We start from the raw sequence: 12,118 nt of genomic DNA on the forward strand, positions 1-12,118 counted from the left end.
CCTGTTGAGACAACAATAAAATAAATTTGTAATCACAAAGTGTTCTTCCTTTTCTGTTTATTCTTTATCACGTTCATCTTCGTTGACATTAAATGAAGTTTGTTACATTTACAGCATTTAGCAGACGCCCTTATCCAGAGCGACTTACATTTTATCTCATTTTTATACAACTGAGCAATTGAGGGTTAAGGGCCTTGCTCAGGGGCCCAGCAGTGGCAGCTTGGTGGATGTAGGAATCGAACTCACAACCTTCCGCTTGGTAACCCAACACCTTAACCACTAAGCTACCACATCCCTACGTTCGTTGTCACTCATCCAAACACTTCAGAAGAACCTGATGGACGTCCATCATATTCCATCATATTTAAAACTGTTTCTATGGTAACTGTAATGGAAATTTAAAAGAAACGAACAAACAAACACCTTTCTGTGTAGAAAGGCTAATCTCTTTTCTCTCTCTCTCTTTCTCTAACTCACGATCTCGAGAAAAAACTTGGGAAAAGGAAAAAACAATAAACCATAAAAGCTTTTTATTTGTATATTCATCAAAGCACATCTGTTTTTCAAGGCATTTCCAGATGCTATTAAGGCTAAACTACACGTTCTGTACACTGCAGCGTTGTGTATTTAGCGGCGAGCGCTAACTCAGGCTGCTCTGGTAGGCTGTGCTGCTGTCGGTGCTGGAGTGTGTCTCCAGGTGGCGCTGCAGGTCCAGTTTCCTCTGGAAGTTGAGCGGGCAGTGAGGGCAGTGGAAGGGTCTGTAACTGCTGTGCTTCCTGCTGTGCGTGATCAGGTTGGAGCTCTGACTGAACGCCTTCCCACACACCACACACACATGGGGTTTCTCGCCTGTCAGAAACCAACACACACCCAACAAGAGGAAAAAGAGGATAAAGAATCCCTTGGTGTACAATAACACAACACTTTACCTCAGAAAATACCTTTAGCTTGTACCTTTTATCATCTGGAACACTCAATAAATCAATATATAGGCTTCAAAATCCATTTACACTATGAAGCTAGCGCATACGTTAGCACATGTACTGTATAGTCTAACTAATCACATTGAGCATTTATATTAACTTGGGCTTGTATTGTATGTATTTATTATTTGTTTTTTTTAATAGTATATACTATGCTTGATAGTTAAATAGGTTATCACTAATTACTTCATCTAATTTTCAGTAGAAACAGTAGCTACAGAATATTTCATCTTCCTGGATGATCAGTGACAAATCAAATATTAACTATAGTGTTAACTATAGCCTGCTATATTAGGCTAAAGTGGGCTAAGTTAGTTAGCCAGTTGTCATTGGAAACCTTAGCTGTGTTAGCTTGTGCCTGTGTTGTCTTGAACACTTGTATTATTTTCCACGCAGCTAAGTACTAGACATCCAGTTTTCTTTGTTTAAGATCATTTCTGTATTATTCCTGGCTAACTGTTTAGATTGAGTTACTAAGAGGAATCACTAGCTAAGTTAGCTACAGCTAATTTTCAGTCAAAATATTAAATAGCTACTTTAATTGTTGCCTGTATTCTTCTATAATCACTTCTATGACCATAAAGCTAGTTTTTTAGAGCACTATAGTCGCTAGTCCATTCACTGTGGTGACATTAGCGATGTTAGCTTGTGTCAGTAACGTTTTTAATGCAGGGCAAATTTATTTACAGGGCAACTAAGCAAATAAGTCTAAAGAAAATATACACTTTAGCTAGCTATGTTAGCGTCTGCCTAAGACAATTGCTAACTTGAAGGGACATTTGCTGGCTACATTTGTGTGTTTGTGTGTGTTTGTGTTTGTGTGTGTGTATGTTTGTGTTTGTGTGTGTATGTTTGTGTTTGTGTGTGTGTGTGTGTCTGTGTGTCTGTGTGTCTCACCAGTGTGTATGAAGGTGTGTTTCTTCATGTCAGATTTCTGATGGAATCTCTTGCCACAGTACTGACAGGGGTAAGGTCGAGTGTCTGAATGGATCAGCAGGTGAGTGGAGAGAGTCGACGAGCGTTTAAACACCTTCCCACACACCTTACAGACAAAACTGCGCTCCTGACACACACACACACACAAACACACACACACACAGTGTCATTTATTAACCTGCACACTTTGAAGACACACAAGTCGACCTTTATTAATTCTGTACAAAATAACATCCTAGAATCGAATGACTAAAACACACACACGCAGCGTTGTCTTACTTTGGCCCTGCCGTAGAATCCAGCTGAGGGTCTGATCCCATGATGCTGTGTGTTGAAACCCAACCCTGTGGGTGTAACTGTGGCTCTGTTGATGTGAGACCTGCGCAGGTGAGTCACCAAACCAACAGCTGACGACAGAACCTGAGACACGTGGAACACACAAGAATTTCTCATGAATTCTGAAAAGTTTTTTACAAATATTAAAGAAATTGCTGAAGAGTTTTAAATAGTTCCAAAGCATGGGTTGCAGAGAGTTGTGTGATGTTGTACATAACTGTGCAGAGATGTATAGAGGATGATTTTGCAGGATTATACACTCCAAAACTCTGCACAACTTTACGTTACATTGTGAAGAATTGTGCGTTCATGTAGTTGTGCAGAGTCATGTACCGTTGATCAGAGTTGTGCAGAGATTTGTAAAGTTGTGTCATGTAATGCAGAGCTATTTGTAGTGGTGTGTAAAGTTCTACAGTGTTGTGAAGCATTGTGTAGAGTTGTAAAGAGTTGTGTTAGACAGTCTATAATTGTAGCTGTGCAGAGATTTGTAAAGTTGTGTCATGTAATGCAGAGCTATGTGTAGTGGTGTGTAAAGTTCTACAGTGTTGTGAAGCATTGTGTAGAGTTGTAAAGAGTTGTGTTAGACAGTCTATAATTGTAGCTGTGCAGAGATTTGTAAAGTTGTGCATCGTTGTGTAGAGCTGTGTACTGTTGTACATTTTGTGCAGACGTGGGTTGTGTTGTACAGTGTTGTGCATTGTTGTATAGAGTTGTGTAGAGTTGTGAGAGATGGTCTGACCTTCTCACAGAGTGGACATTCACACAGTGGAGTGCTGGGGTTTTCCTGCAGTCTGTGGCTCAGCAGCACCTGCACCAGTCGCTCCAGTTCCTGCTCCCTGTGAGAGCTGGAGGTGTGGCTCAGTGCAGGAGACCATAGTAAGGGACATGCTGGGGGATGTTCACTCTCACCTGCCTGTTTATCTGCAAACACACACACACACACACACATACATGGGATCACCCATCACACTCCTCTGCACCATTACTCTCCTCTCATCCTCTCTCCAATCACTCTTCTCACATCCATCACTCTCCTCCAACAAACCACTCTCCTCCAACACACCCCTCTCCTACTCTCCTCCAACACACCCCTCTCCTCCTCTCCTCCAACACTCCCCTCTCCTCCTCTCCTCCAACACACCCCTCTCCTCTCCTCCAACAAACTACTCTCCTCCAACACACCCCTCTCCTCCTCTCCTCCAACACTCCCCTCTCCTCCTCTCCTCCAACACACCCCTCTCCTCCTCTCCTCCAACAAACTACTCTCCTCCAACACACCCCTCTCCTCCTCTCCTCCAACACTCCCCTCTCCTCCAACACACCCCTCTCCTCCAACACTCCCCTCTCCTCCTCTCCTCCAACACACCCCTCTCCTCCAACAAACCACTCTCCTCCAACACTCCCCTCTCCTCCTCTCCTCCAACACTCCCCTCTTCTCCTCTCCTCCAACACTCCCCTCTCCTCCAACACACCCCTCCTCTCCTCTCCTCCAACTCACCCCTCTCCTCCTCTCATCCATCGCACTCCTCTCCTCCTCTCATCAATCTTTTCTCAATCCTCTCATCTAAACTTCATCAGCTCTGATATTCGTCTTTAACGAACAACTAAATTGAAATATCTGAGCTCCACACAAGAGGACCTGGCAACACCGTCCGAGCTAACATTTTGATCAGAAGCCATATAATCAGAGACCCTGTAGTTTACCTGTTCTCCACAGACCCCAGTTCTCAGCCTGGGAGGTGGAGTTTGGGCTGGTTTCCATGGAAACCCAGTGGGAGTGCGAGGCGGGGTAACCGGGGGCTGACGCCATCTTCGGGCTGAGCTCTAGGGCTACAGGTGAGCTGCTCCTTGGGGAGACGGCGGACAAGGCTCCGACAGGTCCGTCAGAGGGGTAGGTGTAGGAGTGGGCGGAGCGTGACGAATGAGACCCCGCCCTCTTGCTCTTGACCAAAAAAGAGCGAGGCATTTTTCTTAAAGAGACAAAGGAGGAGAAAAGACAAAACAGATGTTTAGAGCAACAAAGAAATAAAGCAGAGCGTTAACGGGCCGTGTTTCCGGAAAGAAAAAAAAAACAGTTTATTTATTTTTCAAACATTTTTTGCTCCAAATCTTGATTAGCTTGCCAGGTGTGTGTGTGTGTGTGTGTGTGTGTGTGTGTGTAACAGTTTCTATGTGGCTGGTGGATGTTTATTGCAACACAGATGACAGATATATTGTTTCACAGTTATTCCTCTAACAGCTTTGTCACACTCTGAACTACAAATTACAGCAGGATGTGTTTCATTAATCCTTCAGGTTCATTCTCCTCTACTTGTATCTGATATTGTCTGAAAATTGCAACATCTAACAGTAATAATAAGAAGTAAAAATAAGTAAAAATAATAAGTAAAAAATAAATATAATCGTATCCTCTTCTACAAACATAAATTTGCCGTTCAGTTGATTTAATCGGACGCCTGCTGTTGAATTCTGGATCCTGATTGGTCAGAAGGATTTCGAGGAATATTTTTTTAGAACAAACACCGTGTGGAATCACAGAGTTTTCCATAAGAAAACAACATGTTTGGAAGGAGTCTCCAGTGTCAGCACTTTGTATCAATCAGATTCAAAGCAATCCAGCTTTCTCTTTGAGGCGTCACGGCTGCTTTTTTACAACTTAGAGAGAACAGTTTTATTTTTAAAACAATCAGCTTCGGGCTGGCGACGGTTCATCTGCTACTTCGCACCTTCCTGTCGTTGTGTCGTCGGTTGTTTTTATTTCCACGACGTGGCGTGTGTTACAGTGTGGTCGCTGAACTCGCTGATCTCTCGTACAAGACAAGTCCACAGAAGAACGAGAGAAATCATCTAGCTTTGAATTGAAGAGGAAAAATGCAGGAAAGCACAGAACTTTGTAACGTCAGATGCGCAGCTCTTCTAACTCTAACATGAATCGTGTGAAGACTTATGTCATGAAAATCCTTTCTGAACGTTTCTGTAGAGTCGGACTTTAATCGCCTGGTTTAATCGGCGATAAAAACGTTTAGACGAAGGGTTTAACTTTCACTGGGAGGCATTTATTTTTGACAGTGTCTCCTACACAACGCAGTGTGGCTTCAACACACACACACACACACACACACACACACACACACACACACACACACACACACCTGCGTGATTCAGTTAGGAATCCAGAGCCTGAGGTTTAGGTTTTTACCCAGAAACACACTGTGGCCTTTTCCAGCTGCACAGAGCCTTCAAACGTTTCTCTCTAAACAAACTCATCTAAAATCCGCTTCATAAACGACAAACTGTGATTACGTTCTTTATCCACTTTTGACTCTCACACACCAAATCTGCAAGGTGGGTGTTTTTTGTTTTTTTAGCGTCCACAGATCAATCAGAGCATCATGTAAAATGTTTAAAAATTCTTAATCGGTGTATCCTAGATGACTTAAACTCTTTATGAACAATGTTCTAAATTTTACATTTATTATTATTATTAGAACGAATCTGTTATGTACCACACATACTGTATAGAGAGAAAAATGTGCAAGCAATTTTGTGTGTGTGTGTGTGTGTGTTTAAAATAATCTTCCACTGAAAAACATCCACATTTCCATTCTGCAGTCATAGAAATGTTTGTGATTAAAATAAAATGAATCAGTTTCTTTAATTCGGTTCGTTTAATCCTTTGAGATTTGAGAATTCATTCGCGAAAGTTTCCGAAGCTTCAGAGACGGAGATGAAGTTCGTTCATTTCATTTCATCAGCACAATAATTATGATGGATTACAGAAATCATCGTTTACACACTAATGTGATTCATACAACATGATGCTGAATTCATTCTGCCTAAACGATCTCTGTAGAATTTTACACGCTCATTTGGTTAGAGGTGTAAACTTCTGCCTCGGTTGTAGGCACGAGAACTGATTCTAAAAGCAAACAGGTTCTTTAGAATTCATTTTAAGATGATTAGTGATATGAAATTAGGTGATTTCACACAAACTGCTGTCATGTAATAATTTTTTAGGTCTTGACTTACCTCTCAAGTCATCAGCAGGACCTGAAGTCTGGTGAGCAAGTGTGTGTGCGTGTGTATGTGTGTGTGAGAGAGAGTGTGTGTGTGTGTGTGTGTGTGTGTGTGTGTGTGTTCTCTGCTCTTTGTACAGTCATCACACGATCCAGAGCTAATGTGATTGAACCAGACTGAGGTTGGACCGAGAGTTTGTGCACAAGTGTGTGTATGTGTGTATGTGTGTGTGTGAGTGAGAGAGAAAGAGAGAGAGAGAGGGAGAGAGAGCGAGAGAGAGAGAGAGAGAGAGAGAGAGAGAGAGAGAGTCCTAGGCAGTTAAAGTATAAATAATTACAGAGAGTTTGTTCATCCAACACATGAGAATAAACAACTACATCTGAGTTTAAAATAGTTTTAATTTCAGTTTATTTGTAATTTAAAATAATAACCAAACACCACAAATCTCTACTTTATTTATTTATTTTTTTTAATTAAACCTCTATTAAACAATCGTCTGGTGTTAAAAAGCTCAAGTTTTAGGAAACGAACCTTTATATGTTTTTATTTTTAAACGCAGATCTTAAATCTGAGGGGGAAAAAAATAAAGTCCCATTTTTTAATCTCCATCAGGATCAAGGCTCCTTCTGATCGTTGCTATGGCGACGTTTTCTTTAAGCTTTTAATGGAAGGAGTCTCCAGTTTTTTTTTATTTATTTACTTCAAGTGAAAACGAGGAACGTTTTACTGTTTGGAAGCGAAACAGAAGCTTGTGGATGTTCAGCATTAAATGTTTAGGTGAATGAGAGCTAAAAATGACAACGTTAATTACAATAATAACGTAAGGTATCCATTTAGGCCTCAATCGTGCGATTACAAAGACAACTTTAGAAGCAATGATTATTGTAAATGAATAAAAAATGATGCATTTTTAGGGTTTGGTTCGACGCCACTGAGTCTCTCTTTAAACCAGCGACACTCTGACAGTCTTTGTGTCACATTCACCAAAAAAAACTGCTGATAAGTTCATGACTTCCTCAAACTGCTGGTCAGAAGGTGAGAAACTGTGAGCTGATGGTTCTGGAGACAGCAAAGCAAAGCATTTTTAAACAAACACACACACACACACACACACACAAATATAATGCTTATTAACGCCTCTAACTACACCTGCACTCCGTCCTAAACACTAACACGTTTGAAGAGCTCTGGAAGTTGCCATGACAACAGGTTAACGTTAGGTAAATTCTTGAAAACTGATCGACTTGACTTGAACATCCAAAACCTGACATGTGTCAGAGAGTCGAAATAAGTTTCCTCATTCGATCAGATCCTGAAAACAGAAGTTTTTTTGCATGACTTCTGCAGATTTGTTGTGTGTTTTTTTTTTGTTTTCGGGAAGCTCAGACCTCATCAAACCAAAGTGAGGTGTAAAGAGTTTTACCAGAACAGACCTGATTCTTACTAAGCGCTTTTTTTCCTCCCTCTCTCTCTCTCTCTCTCTCTCTCTCTCTCTCTCTCTCTCGCTCTTTCTCTCTCTCACACACACACACTCTCTTTTTTTAAACCTTCATAATCTGTAAGATCCCCGGGAGGCCATGAGTTCAGAGCTCAGCACATGGCATCCTGTAGCTTTACATTCACGATTCTTCTTCTTCAAAGATTTGTTTTGTTTTTTGTTTTTTCCTATCCACAGACCGACAGGTGAGGAAAGGTGAAGGAAAGTGTTGCATATCTGCGGCTGTAGAGCGAGCGATGGTTGTTTTGTGAGATGAATCACCACAGCGTGGGCAAAAATAAACCCTCATCCACACCAGACACTCATGAGAACTTGTTGCTGTGGTTTTCAGTTCGAGATTAAAGGGGATTGTTGGCTAAACCTTTGCTGAACTCCTCCACAATAAACATTTCTCTGATCTGCTTTAGAGAGGATCGCAGCATTGAGATCTCGTCAAATCAGCTGTGATTTGATTTTTCTTCTTAACAAAAATCCAAAATTAACTAATTCGGTTACTTTCAATGACGCAGAACATCCAGAAGTGTTTTATTTCTCTTCCTCTTTTCCCAGTTTGTTGATTGATTTGTTTTTTTTTAACATTTAAGAACATCACACATTTTTCATCACACAGTCAAAGGCCCAAAGTTGACACAATCCTGGACTAAAGAGATTCAGCCTCAGAGTCCATTACAGCATCTACTTCATTCACAACAGATGTCTTTTTTTTAAAAAAAAAACAAAACAAAAACACACCAAGACCTTCCAGGACCTTCCTTTTGGACCTTCCAGGATTTCATAAGGTTTTTTTTTTTAATTGATTGATTTATTTATTTATTTTTTGATCGGGCCAAAAATTTCTCTTTTTGTTTTTGAGAGTCTATGTGAATTTGGTAAAATGACCACCTCCTACCAGTGAAGAATCTTCTGGAAAATTTGTGGCCGTTTTGAAAGATTGCAAGATCTTCTGAATATTATGGAGTTTTGCTTGGTTTTTGCTTTTAATTTCTGTTATTAAAAAAAATTATTTCCTGGAGGAACTGATTTAGGAGGTCCTCTATAAGGTGTCTGTAGAAATCTTAGGAGCACACAGACACATCAGAGATGAATAAACTTTGATCTGAAATGTTGGAGGCATCAGATGCCAAACATGTTCATAGCCCATTACGAGAGCTCTACGTCAGCTTGGGCCGAAAGACTGTTGCGCAAGGAAGAAACCACAACTCCAAGACCACCAAACTGCATCATCCTCACTGTGAAGCATGGTGGTGGAAGCATCCTGCTGTGCCAGTTAAAGGCTCACAAACCTAACTGAGTTACACAGTTACACCACTGGGCAAACAGTCCACCAAAGTATCACGAGAAGTGTGTAGAAGGTTACAACCTTAACCGATCTCACTATAACTACCATTAAAACTTCTGACACACTAAAATTTTATATAGAATATTTATAATATATTACAAAAGCTATAACTATAACCTACCTGTTAAGGTGTAGAAGTACAAATCAGAAGGTTGTGAGTTCAAATCCTAGGTCCATCAATGCTGTGCATCTGATAAGGACATCTGCCAAATGCTGTAAATCTAATCCTGAAATAAATCTGTCTCTTAGCTATTACTTTTGAAATGAGCTCTTAATAGGAAAAATCTCAAAGGAAACGTGTAGTAACATGCAGCGGGTGGAGTTTGAGTGTCTTTGGGGTTATTTGTCATGAAAATGCAGAATTCGGCATTTAAATTCATTTGACTTCATTTCTCAGAATCTCCTTTGACTACAGATCTGGTGCCGTGGACTCAGTTCACGTCTAAAATGAGTCAGGACTCAGTCGGCTTTCAGTGTGAGACGTGTGTTTTTCCCTCTGTTGATAAGGTTACACAGAATTTTATGGCTGAAGATACAAACATTTATGTGAGAAAAAAACAACTTGTTGCCCAGGGGCAGTTCTAGGGTTTCATCTTTAGGGGTGTTTTAGCCCTCAGTGAGAATTTAAAACAAGAAGAGTTTTATATTATATATTATATGACTACATAGTAAGCCAAAAGTTATGGCATTATTTTCCAGTCTTGAATCAAATCAGTTCATGTATGTGTGCATTCTCTACAAACAGTGTGTCCAATGAATGTAGTCATTATTAAAAAAATATTCACAAGACAAAGACCAATCACTCACTCACTCACTCATCTTCTACCGCTTATCCGAACTACCTCGGGTCACGGGGAGCCTGTGCCTATCTCAGGCGTCATCGGGCATCAAGGCAGGATACACCCTGGACGGAGTGCCAACCCATCACAGGGCACACACACACTCTCATTCACTCACACAATCACACACTACGGACAATTTTCCAGAGATGTCAATCAACCTACCATGCACGTCTTTGGACCGGGGGAGGAAACCGGAGTACCCGGAGGAAACCCCCGAGGCACGGGGAGAACATGCAAACTCCACACACAAGGTGGAAGCGGGAATCGAAACCCTAACCCTGGAGGTGTGAGGCGAACGTGCTAACCACTAAGCCACCGTGCCCCCCCCCACAAAGACCAATCAATAAATGTTATTTTTATTTATTATTGAATGGATTGTTTGCATTAATATTTTGTTTGTGCTACAACTCTGGTAATAAGAATAGTGACATTAACGTACAGATAAACACCTCCAGCTCTGACTGACTCTGTGTTTCTCCGTTCTATTAAAGCAGACAGCTGAAAGACTACAACGCACGCTCGTAAAAGCAAAGTAAAAAAAATTCGCTCTTGGATCAAACTGATAAATAATTTTCTTTCCCATCGAAAACATTTTTGAAAGTAAAAATTATACTTATAGTTTTAGGGTGACTGAGATCACAGACAGGGGGACTGGAGCCACCCTAAAGAAGGTCTAGAACCGGCCCTGGTGTTGTCTGTGAATATTTCACCTCTACTGAAGGAAAAACAGAAGGGGGGAGATGAAACACTACAGAATACTGAGTTTCTACTTTTATACGAGCTTCATATTAACACCACTGTGGAGTGAGACATGACAAAGACGTCCAGTGATCGACGTGGACGCGACAACAACAGGAGGAAATTGCATTGCGTTTTTCTGCTTCTGGGAAAAGGACTACCAGAGAAACTGCAAATCTAGAACTGGACATTCGAGTAAAGAGTTATGAAGCACTGACACGAGACTCTGTCCTTAAAATGTTAAATATAATTGTTCCAGAAAGCTTCACAGTTTTCTTAAACAGGGCCTGAAGTGGCTTTTCTGCACTGCTCACAATGTGTCTGTTGTATCTCTGAAGTTCACTTTCACCATCAAGCTCCTCAGGTGTTCATGATCCTCTCTCTCGATCTCTCTCTTGTGGTGAGGGAAAGCGAGTGAGGTGCAGCTGGTGCAGGCGATGTGGCGGGTTGTTCTGCGGATAAGAAGAGCCGTGGAGCGTTTTTGGGGGAGACGGAGGGGCATATGGTGGGGTGGTGGTGGTGGGGGGTGTGTGTGGAGGGGGGCTCGGTGGGCTTCTCTCCATTCCTTGATCTCTTTGTTTTCCTGCCTGCCATCAATGCCTCTTTCTAGGAACTTGAATGTCGGGGGTTTGGGGTTGAGAAGGAAGGGGGTTGTGTGTTTGTGAAGTGAAAAGTGCTGTTCTTCTCTTTGGTATGAACGTATCGTCAAACGTAGTAATGTGTAAAATGTGGTGCTGTCTTTACAGCTTCTCTAAAGGTCACAGATGTGCTGGTGTGGTTTAGGACACATTATGACTTCCTGTCTGTATCTAGAGTATAAACATGAATACTACAGTCACGATTTTTCCTTAGAGCAGTTTCGCCCAAAGGGGACACTGTAGCTGAAATCCTCCTTCAGTGAAAACTAAAGAACTGCTGAACTAACTAGCCTAGCATCACTTCAGATTAGATATATAGGTGATGAGACCATTTCTTAGATGATAATGGAAATTTTTACTGTACAGAGAAACAAATATTGAAAATTTTGAGCATGTGTTCTTTTTTTTGATATGGTGCAGCCTTTTTTGGTTTCCTCCGGGTACTCCGGTTTCCTCCCCCGGGCCAAAGACATGCATGGTAGGTTGATTGGCATCTCTGGAAAATTGTTGTGAAAATGGTGTTTAGTGATTGGTTGTTGTGAACAATGGTGTTTAGTGATTGGTTGTTGTGAACAGCAGTTGTGAACTGAAGAGCCGTATCGAGTGCATGACAGTCAACTTCTGCTCTAAATGTCACAAGATTTGAAACCTTTTTGATCAATAGAGTTACGAAAGGAGTCTAAAAAGTTGCCAGATCTATTGGCCACAGGGTTAAAATAGTAAATGACTGTAATGTCTGATATTGGCCCTGAAATCCCCTCGATGCTCTCATGTCACTCACCACGTGTTTG

The 12,118-nt window shown here is 41.3% G+C and overlaps 1 protein-coding gene across 1 annotated transcript; it reads right to left on the minus strand.

The window, feature by feature from the left end:
• Positions 1-42: 42 nt before the first annotated feature.
• On the minus strand, positions 43-6,460 carry LOC132842167 (zinc finger protein Gfi-1b-like). Its single transcript, XM_060864832.1, has 6 exons — positions 6,285-6,460; positions 3,960-4,225; positions 2,995-3,176; positions 2,199-2,339; positions 1,881-2,046; positions 43-849 (listed from the first exon to the last, which is right to left on the minus strand). Exons 2-6 carry the CDS (start codon positions 4,219-4,221, stop codon positions 641-643), a joined length of 960 nt encoding a protein of 319 aa, XP_060720815.1. The 5' UTR covers positions 4,222-4,225; positions 6,285-6,460; the 3' UTR covers positions 43-640.
• Between the last annotated feature and the right edge of the window lie 5,658 nt (positions 6,461-12,118).

The sequence above is a fragment of the Tachysurus vachellii genome, chromosome 3 (assembly GCF_030014155.1).
Source record: "Tachysurus vachellii isolate PV-2020 chromosome 3, HZAU_Pvac_v1, whole genome shotgun sequence".
In the NCBI taxonomy this organism is placed as follows: domain Eukaryota; kingdom Metazoa; phylum Chordata; class Actinopteri; order Siluriformes; family Bagridae; genus Tachysurus; species Tachysurus vachellii.